The sequence below is a fragment of the Anneissia japonica genome, unplaced genomic scaffold, assembly GCF_011630105.1.
Source record: "Anneissia japonica isolate Jap-2015-1 unplaced genomic scaffold, ASM1163010v1 scaffold288095_len80955_cov110, whole genome shotgun sequence".
NCBI lineage: Eukaryota > Metazoa > Echinodermata > Crinoidea > Comatulida > Comatulidae > Anneissia > Anneissia japonica.
This window is the reverse complement of record NW_022710246.1, coordinates 53,234-73,925: the sequence shown is the minus strand read 5'-3', so window position 1 is coordinate 73,925 and position 20,692 is coordinate 53,234. Positions and strand designations below refer to the sequence as shown.

The 20,692-nt window shown below is 34.4% G+C and overlaps 1 protein-coding gene across 1 annotated transcript in view; it reads left to right on the top strand.

Moving 5' to 3' along the window:
* Window positions 1-20,692, top strand: part of LOC117106975 (ATP-binding cassette sub-family C member 9-like) — a gene marked incomplete at its 5' end in the record, with an annotated part of 36,182 nt that overhangs the window by 6,368 nt on the left and 9,122 nt on the right. Inside the window, 17 exons of the mRNA XM_033248494.1 lie at window positions 696-789; window positions 1,484-1,618; window positions 2,227-2,389; window positions 4,090-4,130; window positions 4,395-4,649; window positions 5,106-5,279; window positions 6,312-6,390; window positions 7,339-7,444; window positions 8,305-8,403; window positions 9,111-9,276; window positions 9,737-9,874; window positions 12,674-12,929; window positions 14,266-14,477; window positions 15,143-15,312; window positions 16,334-16,403; window positions 17,954-18,111; window positions 20,593-20,685. Of these exons, the coding sequence (XP_033104385.1) occupies window positions 696-789; window positions 1,484-1,618; window positions 2,227-2,389; window positions 4,090-4,130; window positions 4,395-4,649; window positions 5,106-5,279; window positions 6,312-6,390; window positions 7,339-7,444; window positions 8,305-8,403; window positions 9,111-9,276; window positions 9,737-9,874; window positions 12,674-12,929; window positions 14,266-14,477; window positions 15,143-15,312; window positions 16,334-16,403; window positions 17,954-18,111; window positions 20,593-20,685 (2,409 nt within the window). The remainder of the gene's footprint in view (window positions 1-695; window positions 790-1,483; window positions 1,619-2,226; window positions 2,390-4,089; window positions 4,131-4,394; window positions 4,650-5,105; window positions 5,280-6,311; window positions 6,391-7,338; window positions 7,445-8,304; window positions 8,404-9,110; window positions 9,277-9,736; window positions 9,875-12,673; window positions 12,930-14,265; window positions 14,478-15,142; window positions 15,313-16,333; window positions 16,404-17,953; window positions 18,112-20,592; window positions 20,686-20,692) is intronic.

Genomic DNA, 20,692 nt, shown 5'->3' with positions numbered 1-20,692 from the left:
GGATATGCCCAACAACAGCAAACATAAACACAAGATTTGCTGTTTGCATTAACTAAGTCTTATTACGAGTCTATAGGGAGTGCAGTTGTTTTGGTCTTAAATCTTGAATCCTGTTACTGTGACAGGAATTGAACCTAAGACCCTGAGTTTGGAAAGCAGGCACCGTTACAACTATCAAACCTTCAAATCCAATTAACTGTTCTAGTAGGATCATAATCTTGTTTAGCTTGTTTAGTTTGTCAAGCTTGTCTGCCTTTAATTCCCACTACTCATCACAGAAGTGTTGTTTTCAATATTCAATATATTACCAGGAATCCATTGCACATGAACTGTAAAAATATTCAAATCTGTACTATAAAAACTATTAACAAAAAGGCTCTAAAAATGCAAGACAGAAACAAAATCAATTTAATTTAATAGATGATGAAAATTTATACGTATATCAACAAAACCAGAGAGTAGAGAAACAACTCTTCCTGTTGGATATAAGTTTATAAACCTATCCAAAAGGGCTCTAAAAATACAAGAAACATGAAATAAAATCAATTAAATTTAATAGATGATGAAAATTTATATCTATATCAAGAAAACCAGAGAGTTGTGAAACCACTCTATTCCTGTTGGAACAGTAGGTATATAAACCAACAATTTCATTAATAATTAATGAAGCTTCTGAAATTGTGAGATATTTTTAGGAGGGTTTTTCTTTTACTAGATCCCCAGGCGTCTAAAAAGTTTCATGCAGCAATGGGGATATCGCCTGCGAACCACTGCACCTATTGTAGACATGTGAGGCTTCTGATCATGTTTATTCAGACACTCCTCCCTTGCAATGTTTCTGAAGCCGGCATCAGCCCAGTTTAAACCATATCAAAAAATTAGACAATGCAAATTTACTAAAGCCGCTTATAAAATCCAGACACAAACATATTGTAATACACTGGACAATTGCATTTTAAGAACGACTTCACTACATCCAAATTTAATTCACACTATAGCTCTAATCAAGGTTAAACCCATCCATATCCTCTTTTCCACGTTTTCAAAATACTAAGAAAATCAGAATATTTTATTCGTACTAAGCCATGGAAGGCCATTATCACTATGTACTATATAGTCTATAGAATAATCAACACTTCTCTAATCCAGCGTTCTACATCCAATAATCCTCACTTGAACCAAGGTCAAGGCTTTCTATCTAGTAGAAAAACTGATTTTTGTATTTCTTCATTGACCTGTTATTGTTTCCTTTGCTTGTTTTTTTTTTTTTTTTTGTATTTTTTTTGTGTAAATTTTCGCATCTATTGATAGGTTTCAAATACTTTAAAAAAAATGTAAATTACAAAAATATACATATTATCCCTGCCAGCATCAATATTTAGCGCCCAACTCTTACTTTTTAACCCTAAAATGCTTGCCTTATAAATTGTTTATAAATTTTGACAATTATATTTTCTTTTCCATTTTCTTGATTTTTTTTTAGCTTGGTATATCTTTATATATCCTATATCTGACCTTGGGCTACTCGGCGTTGGTTGGTTTCTCTGTATTCTTTGTTACCATGCCGATACAGACTAAAATTGCTGGTATTCTTGCTGGTTTCCAGAAAATTGTCATGGTAAGAGAAAAAAAAATATAGAACAATAGAATTTAATGATAATTACAGAAGTAATAATAACAATAATAATAGTAATAATAATAATAATAATAATATTAATAATAATAATAATAATAATAATAATAATAATAATAATTAATACAAATGATAACAATAGTTATGATAATAATAATAATAATAATGATATAAACAGCCCATGCCCTTTATTGTTAGCGCCTCCCAAAACTGGTGTATTTAGAATTGATTTTAATACCCTCAAATAATAACTTGCTGTTTCCAGAAAATTATCATGGTAAGAGGTAACAAAATATAGAACATTAGAATTTAATGATAGTTACAGAAATAATAATTATAATAATAATAATAATACATAATTAATACAAATTGGTAGCGCCTACCAAAACTGGTGCATTTGGAATTGTTTTTAATATACTCAAATAATAACTTTTATATATAATTTATTTCTTTTGGGGGATTGGGGTGGAAAACATGAAAATTTTATAATTATATCAATACATTTAGACGTCATATTTTAGTCCTTAAGCATGCATGTAAGTAAGGCTGTACTACAAAGGTAAATGCTTATTAACATCTTCGTTAATTCTCAGGCCAATTCTGATGAGCGTCTGAAGAGGATAAATGAAATGCTGCAAGGGATCAAGCTAATTAAGCTGTACGGCTGGGAGGACATCTTTTTATACAACATCAAAGATGCTCGAGCGAAAGAGGTTCATGTCAGAATGAAGTGCTCCCTCTGGAGTTTTGCTTTAAGTGAGTATAGCACCATCTACTACATTGTTGGCTTCTTGTCTGATTTCTCAAATATTGTTCTTTAAACAGCTGTATGTTTTAAACTCCTGTTAAACTCTATAGCAAAATGTTGGATTTAAAAAATTCTTTTACCGTTTTATAGCTCTCATTTTACTGTTTAATCCTGTCTTTTAATAACTAAAAATCGATGTTTTTTTTACAAGAAAATTACTGCTTTAGCTTGTCTTTGCCACAAATTATCTAACAAGGTTTAATGCCAGGCTCCAGAGGAAAATTTTTGTTTTAATGTGTTGAACAACTGATTTTCCTAAGACAGAAAATTGATTTTTCAGGAAAAACTTGGGAACTTGTTAATGATATACAGATTTTTGGATATTTGAAAACTGGGAAAAAAGGGGCGTAACCACATTTTCCCCCGGTTTTTAAATATTACAAAATCTGTATCATTAACTTTTCCAGAGTTTTTTTGTCAAACACCATTTTTGTGTCTTAGAATCAGTTGTACAAAATATTTTTAAAAAAATGTTTTCCTCCAGAGCCATGGCTGTATGCTCTGTCTACTCTATTAAATTTTCATTAACAAAAACTGTTGTATGCCCATGTATAGTCATGATGAGCCTATATATGGTCATGATGTGATGTCATCATGACCATACTTTGGCATATTACATCACATCAATTATCAGGGGCGGATTTAGGGGGGGCCGGCCCGGCCCCGGCCCCCCTTTTGGGAAGTAAAAAAAAAAAAAAAAAAAAAAAAGAGGGAAAAAGAAAAAAATAATAGCCCAGAATGTCTCAAATGTTATGTTCGGGCGTCTAGAACACAAAAATTTCGCGGGGGCATGCCCCCGGACCCCCTACGACAGTGTTGTCTAAATCGGCCCCACTTCTGGCCCCCCCTTTTGGACATTTCTGGATCCGCCCCTGATTATAATAATAATACATCATTGTCAATATCTTGAATTTCTGGAATCTGGAACGGGGTTTTAAAGTGTAACCTTGCCTGTATTCTCAGATTTTCTCATTCCATTTATCTTTGTTTTTTATGGCTATAAATCATTGTATAGTGTTATTAAGTTTGTCAACCAACTTTTCTATGCAAAAGAAAATGTATTCTTGTGAAATTAACTTCTTTTCCATACTATCATGAATATATTATAAATTTGTATGAATTGTCCATATGTGGCAAAGACAAGCCAAAGCAGTCACTCGTCGCAAAAATCAATTTTTAGTTGTTAATAGTGGGTTAAACAGTAAAATATGAGCTATAAAATGGTAAAAAGAATCATTAAAATCAGACTTTTCCTTATGATGTTACAAGCGTTTAAGCATACAGCTGTTTAAAGAACAAAATTTGAGAAATCAGCCTTCAAAGTTTATGATTTTAACATTGAAAATAGGGAAAATGAAAGCATAGCAGGATGTTTAGAAAATATTAAGGTTAGCTTTAATAGTGCAATAAAATTGATTTCAAACAAATTGATATTGAAGCATGTTTTGGTCTCAGAATATCTCAGAAATACGATTTGCGACGAGTGACTGGTTTGGCTTGTCCTTGCCACATATCAGCATAATGATGTCATATCACTTCCATATATGGGTATGTGATGTCATATCAACCCATATATAATTGGCATACATGTATTACTCACATAATATCTTATATTATGGATAGCTTAACATTTTTATTTATATTTCAGCAACTACAACTATTGCCTCGCCTCTTCTCGTTACTCTTGTGGTGAGTGTTTATATTTAACTAATTTAATTTTACACTTAACCGAAGATTGTTAATTTACTTAAAATCTAAAAATATTGTCCTGCCAAAATCATAGGACAAAATAGAATAAAATGTGAAATTCAAATGCCACAAAAATGTGTTTTATATTTCTTACATATTTAATGGAATAAAAAGTAATTATTATTATTATATTTAACCATTCCTTGAGTTGAGACACTACCCTCTATCAAAAAGGTTTGGGTAAATTTTGATTGTGTTTCTTAGGCATACGGTCTGTACCAAGTATTTGAGCACGAACCGCTGACACCTGCCGTAGCATTTGCCTCCCTGTCGCTCCTCAATCAAATTACCATCCCCCTATTTGTAATGCCCACGACATTTGCGTTCCTCGTCAACGCGCATGTCAGCACCAAGCGTCTACAGGGCTTCCTGGAATCTCCCGAATGCGAGGAGACGGATGATGGACGCCAGAAGGTGGAAGTTGTTTTGGAACGAGACAAGTCGGCAATTGATGAAGATGTAAGAAGCTTTTAATTCTGTATATCATGTCTTAAAGTCATAATACTTTTTTTTTTTTAAAGCAAATCCATTTAATGGCAATCACACTTGGATGAATTAAGTGTTTAAAAGAAATATGTAAATCCTTTCCACTAAGCCCTGCCCCTTGGATATTGTTGACGAGGCCCCTGAAAATGACAGCTTAGATGTGTTTTTTGGGACCACACATGTAAGAAATTAATGTGTTCCTTACCTTGTTTTGATTGGACACTTGTTTAATTGATTGACAATTAAGAAATAGCCATTGTTTATTATGTGTATTGTGATGGGTGGCGAGAATGAAACAGACAATCCCAAACAAACTCGACCTGAGACAAAAAATCCCAAGCAAGCTCAACCAGATCATGATCATAGCGTATTTCTGTATATCCTTGTTTGAATGAAGAAAATAAAACATTTTTATATCTTGTTTAACAGGACTTTGGCACAGCTTGTTGCTTACCACCAAACAAATTTAAAAGTAAAAAGAACAATGATCGTACCTTATTGGTAAATGCAGCCGATGGCAACCAATATGGAACCTTCTCGTCGAACACTGCCAACCCAAATTTCTCAAATGTTGATGACCTTCCTGATGACCTGGTGCTAAAGGTCAGTATATATTCTACATTTCAATAATTGTTTTGATAGTTCTAACATATGTATGCATGTGCCTCTGTATTTACTGCTTCGACTAAAGTTCCTTTTTTCAACAATAGCCCCATACACCATTTTCACTAAATTTGAAATGAAACTTTCTGAGATCCTGGCAACTACCATTGGGGGGACATCCAGAGACCTAGGCATTGTATTCTACGAATTACCAGTGTTTATCTGTGCTCTTTGAGTGGTGCATGACCTTGTTGGTGTAGAGGTCTAGGATAGTCTTTGAAAACAAAATGCCAAAACAGAAAAAAAAAAAGAAAATAGGGGTGCAAAATCCTGCAGTGTTTTAGGTTGTCAAGTAGTCTGACTGGATGTCCCCAGTGAAAAGTTGCGAGACATTTGCGTTTTAAAATAGACCCAATAAAATTATATAGTTATCTACATTGTTTGCTGTTTTTTACTGGCAAACTGCAGAAATGGTACAGTCAGTATTTTTTTTTTTTTTTTTTTTTTGGGTGGTGAATACAAGTTCCAAGCAACTGACAGTGGGGTGGCGGTTGTCTAGGAAGCTCTGCACTATTTTAGCACTCATTTTGCAATGGAGAGTCTATCCACTGTGACTGCTGCCAAGCTTATCCAGTGAAATTTGTCTTCCTTTTATTGAGGTGTCATTTCAGAACATATCTGCAGCTTTTTTTGCACACTGATAGTAACCTTGTGGGTAATTATAACACAAGACTATCCTAAAATTGATCACATTAACTTCTATATATTTATATCTGCAATATTACAGCCTTTACTTTAAAATGTAAATATATTTATTTTTGCACTCATTACATGCAATTTCCACATCTTTTTTTCTGTTCTTTTTCTCTTGATGTGAGGTGCTTGACATCCCTTCCTATTCGCTGATTTTCATGTCTTGTTTTCTTGTACTTTTTGTTCTCAGTGCAGTGATGAAGCTTAATAAATAAATAAAATCATTATATAAATTTTAATATTTATTCTTATTTTAAATCTTCCTCTTCTTATTCACAGATAGAACATGCTAATTTTACTTGGGATGTTGATTCACCGGAGCCAACTTTAGCCGACATTAGCTTAGAAATACCCGCAGGTGAGGGAACCATTATTTTCTTTGTATATTTTTATTTTCTGTAACTATCGGTTGATTTCCCGTCGATTTATAATCAGGCGGTACTGGGGAGGGACAACTTGATTTCCTGCTTCACAACAGATATCCATTCGTAGAATTAAGCCTTAACGAAGAAAGCCTATCTAAAGTGGCTGAGATTGGCACGAGACCAGAACTAACTTCGAATTTGAATGTACAAAAATTTAAATGTATGAATCTACGAATGTTAAACATGGTAAAGTATATGTATCACATACCAAAAACCTAAAATGAAAATTTAATGAAGAAAGTGATGTGATATGATAATGATATGACAAGCCTTAAAAAAGCAACTTACGATCATATACACATTTCTGATTTTTATATCATGTTCGTCTTGTGTGCGAATCGTCCGTAACACGCAAATTTACAACCTAAATGAAGCTACTAACTGTTAGTGTGAATGAAAGTTTTTGATGAACATTTTAAAGCCCATAAAATGGTATTAGTTCAAGGATTTCCCTACATTTGGCTCCATACTTAGACAGCTAGAGGCAGTATTTAGACCGTAAAGAGCAGCAAAAACGTAGGAATTCTGATGCTAAAGCAGAGGGTGGTCTTAAGCTTGGCACTCACTGCCTCGTACGATGAATCTTAACTCCACTCCCTGTGAGCGTCAGACGATACGACACTGTCTGCTGATCGTCGGTGACAATCTGAACGGACCGTCATTAAAAAAGATTTGTTATGTGCGCGTCGTGGCGTTGCAACCTACGTGGAATCACGTCGGCCGGTGACCACCGGCCGTATTAAGTGCTCGGCTTTATACACCCCACATACGAAAATCTTCTAAAACTCGGGGGTTCTTCTGATACGTACATCACCTTATTATACTCAAGAATATACTGTAATAATACACTGATTTTACCTACGGGTTTTAATGGATTCTAGGTAAACTGACAATGATCGTTGGTGCTGTTGGAAGTGGCAAGTCCTCTGTGTTGGCGGCGATGTTGGGTGAGATGTCTACGCTCAGTGGGAATGTCCAGTGGAACAGGTAATGTAGAAACTGACACTGTCATTGTGCAAGAGCAGCTTAGCTCAGTCGTCTAAACTGGTGGTAGCTACTGGGTGTGGGTTATCCTTGGTGTTTACACCGAATTAATCCAATCCAATCCAAGAAAGTTATGATTATTAATTATTTATTCAAAATACAGGAAGAGACAATAGGGATTAACACCTACATAAAGATTTATTTCCAATTGCACACAAACAATTTAATAAAATAATATATATAATTTTGATACTATATAATTAATATAATATTGGGTTGAGGAGCATTTTGTGATTATTATTGAGATCAAAATAACTTGCCAACTGTGAATCTTGCTCCTGAATTTGTATTTGTCAAATAAATGATTAATAGGGCGATTTCGTAACCTTACGAAAGCGATAACGAATACGAATACATCATTTTCGTTATCGTCATTCATGCCTAAAACATTCTTAATAATGCTGTATACTGCATATACTGCATTATCTAATGCATTATCTAAAAAATTGATGACGTAACCATATTTTTTTTTCGTTTTTGTAAGCTTGCGAAACACTCCCTATTGTAACTTCAATATTAAGTCACAGGCAATTGTATACAGTCACAATACAGAAAAAATATTTTCATGACATTGATGAAGTGCTGTGTACGAATGTTCAAGTGATTTAACTAGAACAATACCCAAAGCAAGCCAAGCTTCCTTTTTTTTTCCGATTTTGAATATTACATAATTGTGCAATGTAGATGACTGTGTATTGATACAATTTAAATAAAATGATTGATTGGTTAGTCCATTGATTGATTGAGTGAGTGGTTATTTATTGATTGATTGATGAACATGTTTTCCTCATTTACCTTTTCAGGCACAAGAGCACCGTGTCATTTGCAGCGCAGAAAGCGTGGCTTGTTAATGCATCACTGAAAGAAAATGTTCTGTTTGGTTATTGCGCTGAGTCGGACAGGTAAGTAGGAGAACAAGTAATTTATTATTGATAATTCTAGTAAAAATTGATTCTAGTTATACATAAAAAGTTTTGCCTATCTGTGGCTTTTCTGCCAGCTATAGTGTGTTGCAAGTTTAAATGGGTGTGTTGCATGATGGCATCATTTGATATTTACCTCCAGGTATCATGGAGTGGAAGATAATGAATAGAACATAAACATATGCACATACAAATAATTCAGATAAAATAATTGATTACTTTGTTTTTAACTGTTGTAAATACCTGTTATATAATTCCACCAATAAAATGGCAAGCATTTATTTATGTGTGTTTTTAAACATGGTTATCTGGGGAAGCCTTTAAAAGTTATAAGAGTGTTCGATACAATATAGGAAAAGTAAACAGTAGCGTAAGTAAATTCAATTTTAATTGCAGTCAAAAAATGGCAAATGACAAGATAGTATTGAACAAAGTTACTTATTGAAAAGTATAAAATGTAAACCACGTACATTTTGATTTACTTAGCAAGAGAAGGGCGCCCTGTATGTCTGGATGCGTGCCTATTATCATCTTGTGTAAATTGGTATTATTGAACATAGAAGGCCACCGCTTGCGTCTGTATTTGAGTAAAAAATGTGATGCATTTCCGCCTCACTTTTACTACGCGAGTGCTCTATGTTGTGTTTCTAGTATCTTTTGTTGATTCTTTTTTAATCGAACAATAGATACGATTCAGTCATCTCCTCTTGTGCTCTAAAGCCAGACATTGATATCCTGCCAGCTGGGGATCAAACAGAGATTGGTGAGAAGGGCATTAACCTCAGCGGGGGCCAAAAACAGAGGATCAGCGTGGCCAGGGCGATGTACAGTTACAATGATGTTGTAATATTGGTAGGAATACAAATTTGTATTCAGTAAATTCTCTCTTTATTTCTCAAATTCATTTATTTATTTTGGGTTTTTTTTGTAATTTTCATATATATTTTCAAAATTTTAATTTCATAATTATTTAAAATCCATACTTTTTCAAAAGTAAAATTTCATCTATGGTTTAATGGAACTGTATATTGGTTGTTAAGATGCTTGCCTTCTAATTCCTGGGCCGTTGGTGTATGTTTTAATAGGTTGGAAAGATCGTCAGAGAAGTGCTTAACAAATATTAAAAAATAAAATTTAAAGTACCGAGAAGAGATGAAACAATGATTGTTTGCTATTAGCAATCTTAAAACTTTGTGTCTACATATATGAATCAATTTAAATATATTGGGCCTACAAGTGATTTAAACTACGTGAAACAAATTATTGAAAAAGCCCCCCAATAATATTGCGTATGTCATCAATTCTTTTATAGGATGATCCACTATCAGCACTTGATGTCCACGTGGGACGTCAGTTATTTGAAGAAGGCATTGTGGGATTGCTAATGAACAATTGTCGAACTTGCCTTTTGGTGACACATCAAGTTCAGTACGTTGAGAATGCTGACTGGGTAAGTCAATCCCATTAACAGAAATATTAATTAAATTTAGGTTAATAATAATAATAATATGTTATATTTATATAGCTCTTAGTGCCAACAAGGCCTCTAAGCGCTTCACATTACTACCCCTGGTCATTGGATTGGACGCCTATGGAACACAAACTTAAGTTCCCTGGAGGAGTATTCCATAATGTTGCAACAGCTACATCAGTGCCATTTGGCATTTAACACTACAAGGTACCCATTTATACTTTGTATACTCCTTTATACTCCTGGGTGGGGAAAAACAATGTAGATAAAGTGGCTTGCCCAAGGACACAAGCGAAATGCACAGCGAGGGGATTGAAACCCCAACCTCGAGGTTGAGAAACCAAACCGTACCCACTGTGCTAAACCACTTCTTGTTTAGAATGTGGCATTTGTAAAACATTTGGCTTCCAGTTAGAAATACTATTACTAAAAGTAAATATTATTTTTATAAACATTGGTGAGTCTTACAGAGTGGAGATGTAGCCTGGTGTTTAAGATTCCCTCCAGTCCCAGAGTGCTGTGTTCATATCCTGTGAAAACAGGAGTTTGATCACAAATACAAACATCTTCATACCCAAAACATGTTTGATGTTTTCATCTATGTGTATCCATTAACACTTTTTTTTCACAGTGAATAGTGAATAATGCATTTTTAAAATGTTATTAACAACTATAAAATGTCAATTATTCATTTTGCTCTCGCTGGTTATATACCTTTAAATATTCTCTTGCAAAATATAATTATTGACATGTCATGTTCCAATATTTTTTCACTTAATTAAATTAAATTTTTTTTTTTGAATGCAAAAAAGTCAAAACAACTTTGTTTATAGACCATTACCCAGTAAGGGGAAATGACTGACTTGATGTGATATCACCATGACCATATTTAGGCATATGTCACATTTTTTTGTCAAGTAAAATTTAAAAGGGACTTAGAACGAATTTTTTTTTTTGTATATGTCATTAATAATAGAATCTACTTAAAAATTTTTTTTTGGCAATTTTTTTTTATGAAGTTATAGGGCATTACGATTTTACGTTTTTTTTTACGTCAAGCTACCGTAACCAAAGATCGTATAGCGCCTGTTACTGTAGCATTTAGGTATATATATCTCGGTCTCTTTATTCAAAGTTGGCAAAATAGAGTTCCTTAGCATCTGAAAGCTGAATTGGGGACACTCTTCACAAACAGCCAATAAGAAACATCAATTTAAAATATACAAACCCTAGTCAAATACAAAAATAGATTAAACCCCAATAAAATACAAAAACATAAAAAAACCCAAGTCAAATACAAAAATATAATTACTGTACCTAATAAACTAGCTGAGCGTTTGGCTAATTGGTATTGTTCCTGCCTCTTGCACACCAGGGCCCGGGTACGATACCCGGCTCTGTGTCGAGTATTGAATTCGGGTCTTTATAATAACAAAAAACGCTCAGCTCCTCGAATAACCCTCTCAGGAGGGTTAGGCAAGTTACGGACCATGTTTGTATCCGTTTGATGTTTATTTAAGGCATTAATTTATAAGTTAGCACCGGACCTGCTTACAGGCATCGCCTTCTTGGTTTCGGTATTGTACCATAGGTGGTGGAATGAATAAAGATTATATTATTATTGTTTGCTAGGACAGTATACGACTCAATGAAAAGTATACGACTTACACAGTCGTAAGTCGTATACTGTCCCCCAAGGATTAAATGGCAAACTCGTTTTTGCATACTTTCTAGACGGGATACGTGCAGCACAGTGAGGCCGTTATTCCACAATGTGACGGCATATTCTAATATGGGGCGGATGTAACCTTTGTACACAGTTAATAACTCTTTAATATTCAAATCAGCCTGTTTCAATTTACGGAGCATGAATAGTTTTTTATTAGCTTTTTGTAGCATAAGTTTGACATAACCCCCCACCCCCCATTTCAAATCTGACTGGAAATGAACCCCCAATAATTTAACTTCAGAGACAACTTGTAATTTATGATCAGCTATGTGAAGATCCAGGTCTGGAAGCATTCTTGTCCATAATAAATTTGCATGACTTGACACTTGGAGGGATTAAGTTTTAATTTATTGGTCAATGACTACTCTTGAAGACAATTTAGTCCCTTCTGAATCAAACTTGGTTGGCCTAAAATTCTACTCTCTCCAAGCGTCAGGTCATCGACATACTTCCAGACCTGGATCCCAGAATTAGATCCTAAAATATCATCTGTACAGGCACTATTAATTACACACCAAAAAATTATGGGCGCAAAGACTGTACCTTGAGGGACTCCCCCAGTAAGGGTTTCCCATTCGGAAAGTTTGTTCTTGTACCTAACCCTTTGATTTCTATCTGAAAGGGAATCCACAACCCATTGCAAGATAGAAGGGGATTTGCAAAATCTATGATCAATAAAGTCAACAGCCTTTGTAAAATCTGTTAGGGCCAGTGTGCTAATTGAGTTAGGAATCTCAGCATTTGAAATTAGTTTATTGTACACCTCTATCAGGCAATGGGTTATTGGATATTCCTTTCTGATTACATGTTATATATATATATATATATATATATATATATATATATTATAATTAGGCCTACCGCCTCCGAATGTGACTTTTAAGTAGCCAATAGACCGAATTGAGCGGAGTCGAAAGCTGTCTCTTATACACATCTAGATGTGTATAAGAGACAGGGGTATAACAAAAAATCATCTTTCTATGTCCCTTTTGTGTTAACAGAGCTTGAAAAAAAAGTTACAATATAAAGAATAAGTTATTATCTTTCAGATTATTGTTATGAAAGATGGCAGAGTTCAACATCAAGGAACACTGGATGATATAGCTAAGAAAGACCCAGAACTGTACAGCGAATGGCAGACACTGATCCAAGAATCCCAGCAGAAGGAAAAAGAGAAGGTTGATTCAGAAAATGAAGATGATGTTGTTGTAGAACGAAGAAAGCTGTTGAGGCAGGTGTCTAGGATGTCATTTGCTTCCGATGACGAGGGCGATGTCATCTCTGTTAAGAAAGGTGTTAACGAAGGTAGTATTGTCTTTTTATTTAAAAAATATTTATCTCCAGACAATTTTTTAACATGGTATACTATTAAGGTTTTTCCAATTCTGTTTCCCCCACCTCCAAAAGATTTTTGTTTATTTTACTGAAGTTTAATGGAGACATGGCTTATAAAAAATCAACTAGTCTACTGTATAAAAATGGCAAACTAAAAAATAGAATATTTGTCTAAAACAATTTTATTAGGTGTTTTTTTTTCGTCTACTGCCTATTTGTGGAGATACCTGTAATTGTGTTATATGCTAAAGCTAAATATAGCAGTGCTTTTTCTGTGAACTTGAAGAGTCATGTAACTGGCTGAATTTAGTAACCCTATGAGATGCATTGATACATGCCTAGAAAGAACCCTACAATGTGTAATTAGGCCTACCGCCTCTGAATGTGACTTTTAAGTTGCTAATGGATCGAATTGAGCGGAGTCGAAAGTGGTGTATATTAAATCGTCTAAAATGTAATGAAGTTATCGTAGAAGATACTTTTTATATTAAACAGCGTATATATTTTGAATGATTCATAGATACATGAGATTAAGGTTAATTTGATTAAAATTTTCATTAGGACTAAAAATATGAATAGTTTTGAGACGACTTCCAGGGGGCCTAGAAATATCACTTGGGTGACTCGACACATCCGGCGCTGACTAAAGGATCGCTGTTGATTTAGCGGTACACATTTATCTTAAATGCTATCACCAAGTCATTTTGTTAGGATTTCTGTATGAAATATTTAAACTATTGGACAAACTTATTGCTGAATTTTAGAATAAGGTCTTTCTTTTGACAACGATGACCATTGAGTCAGAAGACAGTTGTTTGTATGACTTTCACGCGACGAGGCTATGCAAAAATGTTCAAGTTTTCCATTTGTTTCTTTCATTCCATTTCAAATCTAAAGGGTCAAAACTCTGACGTTTATTAAAAGGAATATTTAAGAAGGCTTTTCGATAAGTTAGTTTATGATGTACATATAAAGAATTGTTTGGGGTTTAAAAACTGTTGAAGTTTATTTGAGTGGGGGCATATTACAAAAGTTGTCACCTAGCGGTTTGTTTTGATGTTATACCCATTATAACAGCTTGCTTTGGTGACGAATTTGGTGTATAGAAAACTACGTCAAGTAGAACAAGAGATCCCGCTGAGAACAAGAGCTTGAGAGCAGTTTGAATGCGCGAGTCCTGTGACAAATGTGCGAGACTTCGTAGGCCGGGAATGAAAATAGACAATTTTTCTATCATTTCTGTGCATCACTTGATTACTCATGACAACCCCAATGATATTTTCTCGACCTCGTCCTCAATATTCAGATAACGATGATAAAACTGGAAAATTAATTGAGAAAGAGGAGCGTGTTAAAGGATCCGTTGGCTTTACGATGTACGGCAATTATATCAAACAGCTTCGTGTCCGTGTGTTTCTGCTTGTGATGGTTCTCATTTTCCTGTACAATGGATGCAGTGTGGGTAACAATTTCTGGCTCTCTGCCTGGTCAAATGCTGGTATTCATCCACCACCAAATGTAAGAATATTGTTGATTAAATGATTGATTTTTTATTTATTAATCATTTGAATGATTGGTTTTGTTGATGACTTGTTATTTTTTGAATAATTTATTGATTTATCTAATTGTTTGTTTGATTGAGTGACTAACTGATATTCATCAGTAAATAAAAATTTGTCTATCAACACAGTTGGATTTATTTTATAACCACTGTTATTCACATCATCTTATTATTATCATCATAATCATTGTCATCATAATAATCGTCATCAACCTTGCATCATCATCAACATCATTATTTTATCATCATCATTATCATCACAAGGCCAACAAAAAAGAGAATGTTGTGTTGGCCATGCCTGATCAACACAAATTGTACGAAATTGAGGTTCGGCATTTTAATTTATTTTAATGAGCTAAAAAGCCTGGATTAGGCCTACCTTGCCAGTACGGTAGGCAATGCGACAGTGTTATGCTATTGTTTTCGTTCTTCAACATAGATTTAAAAATGGTCCATGTTGTATTTTTTTGTATTTTCTACTTTTTAAGGCATAAACACATATTTGTATTAAAAAAATATAATCACCATGATCATCATTGTCATTTCCATCGTTTTTAGTATTTTACTTCAGTTTTACTGTATGTGGTTTGTATGTCAAATCTTTTTGTTTTTATTCTTATAGAAAACTGATGCACAAATACTGCGCAAGTATTTGAGTGGCTATGCTGGATTCTCCATCATCAGTATCATTCTGTTAACCACATCATCCCTGACTTTGGTTCTCTCAGCTTTGTATGCGTCAAAGAGGATGCATAACACCATGCTAACAATGGTCATGTTCTCCCCTCTCAGGTCAGTGGCATTTTTTTTAAGTTTTCATTATTTCCCTCTACTCATTCTATGAGCTTGAAACCCCCTCTTCATTTGACCCCCACAAAAATGTCTACATATATTAATTTGCTTTTCTAAACTGAAGTTTTTATTGTATATTTTAATTTTTTTTTTACACTCTATTTTATCGTGATTGCTAATTTATAATATTGTCATCAAAAAGCACAATGGTTATTCTAAACCATGAAGTCTTAATATGGGACTGTGACCAAGGCTGTAGCGATCCAGTGGATTGTGCTCCCTAATTGTCTGAAAATTTTTGGAGTCACCACTGGAAGCAGGCCCTCTGGATTCAGGAAAGCAGCATACACATCTCAGTCACTTAAGTGGTGGTAGCTGTACTGTGTGTGCTCTAAACTGCCAAAATAACTCTGGAGCCTTTGGCTTCTATTTCAATTGGATTTTCTTTTAAGCCCCTCCCCGCCCCTTGGATTGCTGCCAAGGCTCCACATGCATGTGGCCTGACAGCGATGTTTTTGCAGCCTAAGAAGATGAATTAAAAACCCTGTGTGTGCAGCCCGCCAAGCAACATTGACTAGAAAACACCTTGTTTTTTACGGTCCGACACCGATCATATGTAAAAACATAACATTAAAAAATAAAATCGTGTTAAAGCAGTGCTTGGAGTTTTTTTTTTGGAAGCTCACTGGAAACATCAAGTTTGGGTGCGGGCCTCGGTGTTAAACCAAAAATTCACTTTGGTTTTTCTGCCCACCCCTGTGTTAAAACATAACATATGTGCATTTGTGAAACTACATGTGCGCTAGTTAGGCACAGCTCATTCCAAGTCCTGTACTGATTGGTCGAAAGTTAAGTTCAATTAACACTTAGGAAAGGTTCATTACATCACTGTTTTTGAAGTCAACAGACAATAAATACATACAATATGAGTACACACACGGTGATAAAATATGAGGTTGATCTTTTTTAAGATGATTGAATTACAGTTGGAAATCTAACAAATAAGTTATTTCATTTACAGATTTTTTGATACAACTCCAATCGGCCGAGTTCTTAATCGATTTTCATCGGACATACAGACTCTAGATGCAGTAAGATGGAAAAAAATTGCTCATGTGTAATAAAAAAAAAATCATACTAGAAATAGTAATAGTGATGGTTGTGATGGTGGAAAGGTCTGTCTGCACTATAAAATGTTGTTTGTTTTGTGAATACTTACCAGGATGAACCGTTATATATACTACACTCAATTTAAACAAACAGATAGTGAAATACATACGGTCCAGACTGAACATAGTGTTCAAATTGTTAGTACATGTCGATAATTACCCATCTATCGGATTCCATAAAACACAAGTAACACGGATATCTCTGTGTTTGGCGGTCAGGCGTTGCATTACCAAACACAGAGATCTCAAAAGACCATGTTGATTTTGCTGTGCCAAATTCCATGAGCTCAAAACATTTTTGAACACTATCCCGAGGCAAATCAACATATATTTATAATCGTAATCTTGCAGTTACGTTGTTTTACCACAGAAAATCACTAGATTTTAAGTTTTGTGCTTAAACATAGGTTGTGCTTTCTCCGAAACGACTCATTGTTGAGAAATTTTACAGGTAAATTTTACAGGTAAATTTTACAGGTAAATTTTACAGGTAAATTTTACAGGTAAATTTTACAGGTAACTCAGAAGTGTTTAATATTCTCCCTAATTGTATTATCTCAAAATCGACAAAAATGTCAGTTACGTTATTTTGCCTCGGGACGGCCAATCGATTGACTATATACAATTTGATAGTGTGGACAGGCAGAAAGGGTGTTAGGTTAAAGATGAAAATGGTATCTACTGTATGGTGATGCAATTCCAGTGCTTTTGAAGCCTGAATATACAAATGAAATGAGGATAAAATGGTAATAAGGATGATGGGTGTTGTCGAAAATGGAGATATATATTGATCGTAAGAATGAAGATGTAATGATGATGTTAAGGGTGATAATTGTGATGGTATAAAGAAAATTATAGTGATAATGATTATGGTAGTTATAATGGTGATAATGGTGGTGAAATTTTTGATGGAAGGTGATAACCATGATGATAATGGAAAAGTTATATAATGATCTTGGTATAGAGGGTTATAAATGGTGAAAATGATGATATTCACAGTGACAAACTCAAACACTAACAATCACAGACATGGTGACAATCACACACGCAGTGATGATCACAAACACTGACGATCACAAATATTAACAATAACAGTCATGGTGACAATCACACACGCATTGATAGTCACAAACACATTCACAATCGCAAACTCAGTGATGGTTGCAAAATAATTAGTGACCATCACAAACACAGTGACGATCACAAACACAGCGACAATCGCAAACTCGTTGATGATCACAAACACTGATTGTCACAACCACAGTGAGGATCACAACCACAGTGAGAGTCACAAACACAGTGGCGATCAGAAACACAGTGACGATCACAAACACAGTGACGATAACACATAGTAACGATCAGAAACACAGTGACTATCACAAAGCATTGAAAATCACTATAAACATTGATGAACTAAATGCATTGTTGAACTAAATAGAGAATGTAATGATAATATTGAATTACCTTTGTAGCAACTGGGTTCATCTCTGAATTTATTGCTGATGTTTTCAATGAACTGTATCTCCGTGATCATTGTCAACACCATCGTGTCGTATTTCTTCATCTTTATTTGCATACCAATGGTAATCCTGTACATCGTAATGATGATGTATTTCATCACAACTTCAAGGTAAGGATTTGAAAAACATAATAGCAGCACCTGTTGATAATGTGGGAAGGGTGCAGTTGAATAGCTTGGTGGTTACAATACTTGCCTTTATCAGAGGAAAATTCAAGGGGAAACCCTGCTGTGCTGACCTCCCTCTTTAAAAAAAAAAAAAAAATTAAAAACAATAGAGGAAAAATGAAAATTGTGTTTAAGTTTTAGAGTGTTATTTCCAGTTATCTAGAGGTGCTATGGCGTTACTGGACCCTCTATTCTTCTGCGTATGACAGGCAGCACCAAATTTACAATGTGATTAACTACTTTTTTTTTTTGCTTATTTATTTATTTTTTATCTAATTTAATTTATTTTTTTATTGCTGCGAAGCAGCCAATTCATATTCTTGACAGCAATTTGACCTCTGAAAGGTCATTGTTTGTCCAAAAACAGGGGCCTAATACGACTGAAAAGCGGAGTTTCCTTCTTTCGTTCTGCCGGGTAAAATTAATTACTTTAGGCGACGTTTGTAGACTAACCAACACGTACCAACGTCCGCATGTCGCGCTAGCCTTATCCTACTCTAGGCCTAGACTAGCTAGGATGGTATAGGCCTAGCCTTGAAGGAACGAATGTCCCAATGAAAAACAAACTTCGCTCCTTGATAGCTAACATTGGCTATTTAACATCACAATAATTCATTATTAGACCTATAGTTGTTTTTTGAATCGTACTCCACAAACCTCAGCCGATACCTCGCACAACTCGAGTAACGTCTCGTATCTGTTGTCGTGACGTCATGGCTCGCTGGCTCACACTTGCGATGTCTCGCACTTGTGATCAAATAACACACTGGCTTGCACTTTGGCAATACTGTTTGGCAGTCAACTCGCCCCTAGAAATCCCGCCCTTGGAAACTTGCCCCATAAAAAAATGTACACTTCCTAGACCATGCAGTCTTCAAAATAAAAATTGTAACCTTTGGCAATCAACTACATTTTCCACATACATAGAAATTTTTTGAAACTTTATTTAAAAAAACCTAAACCATAATTCACCACTATAGACCCTTTTTGACAACAATGAAAAATTACGACTTTGTTACCCAATGAGAAGTGTTCTAATTATAGAAAATAGGTCATGTCTCATATTATTTGTTATATTTTTATTATTCATTATTTTCACTTGACTCGCATAAATAATTTTGTTCGAAGAACATTTATATGCTGGTGTACTTCGCAGCACTTCACTTGCAATTTGCAATTTCTAGTTTATTTATTTTTTTTTATTATTACCCTACATTTATGAAATTTTATTCTATTTCTAATAGTTGTTCATTACTAAATAGCATAACTAACAGGTTGCTGGGGTAGATGTTTAGATTCATTAATATTTTAAATATAAACCGTGCAAGACCACATGCAAAAAGCTATTTTTCTAAATTTGATATTTAAAATGATTTAATTATTTCACTGTTTTGTATAAATAGTTTATTAAAGTGGAAATTAAACAAAATGTATGCTTTTTTGATACTTTTACCATTTTATAGTAAAATAATGTTTTTTGGAAGTTTGTTTGATATGTGACTTAAAATTGTTTATATTTTATGCTTTTTTGATAATATTACCATTTTATTACGGAATATTAATGTATTTTTAGACTTTTTAAAATCTTTAATATTTTTCTCTATTACCTTATTTGTATATTTTTATGTGGACTTTTTTTATTTTCATTGTAATTATTATGCAAGACCATTGTTAACCCTTAATAATTGGAGGGGGGGGGGCAGTCGCCGAGAATGTAGGTCAAAATAGCACTAGGGGCGACTGCAGTCGCCAAGCAGCATAGTCTGTTTTCAACACGAATTTCATACGTTTCTATAGCTCCTAGAAAATTCTGGCTTGGATCAACGGGTCAAGGGTTAATTGTTCTTTTGTTATATGAAAAGAACTGACATCATGCTTTTTCAAAATCTTTCAGACTATTCGATTAAAAATTATATAGCTTTCAGAAATTTAAAAGCAGGTATTAACATCTGCGTGAAAAATGTAAAAAAAAAATAAAAAAGTAAATAAATGAATAATGTTTAATGTCCACCAAGAAGGAGAAGAAGGACCTCAATCGTGTAGTTAAGTCTGCCTCCCATATCATTGGAATCGAGCAGCCTTCGGTAGATGTAGTTTATCATGACCGTATTGTTAAAAAGGCAATGGCGATCGCTTAGGGCAGAAATCACCTGGCTAACCATTTATTCACTTTGATGCGGAGTGGTCGCTGATATCAATCACTAGTGACTGGGAGGGGTAGATCTCTATGTAGTTTCTATCCATCCCCTATACTGTAGGGCATTGAACAAGTCACTAGTTTGAAATTTTCGCATTTTATATTTGTTTTTGTTAAGGAACCAGTTAAAATTTCATTGTATGTGTATTGTACATGTATATATGACAAATAAAATTCGTTGAGTATTGATTAATATCTTTTTGTTTTTTATCTCTTCTAATGTTCAGGGAGTTGCAGCGTCTGGACAGTATCAGCAAGTCTCCAGTGTTTGCACACTTCTCCGAATCCCTCGGTGGACTGCCAACAATCCGCGCATACTGGTAAATA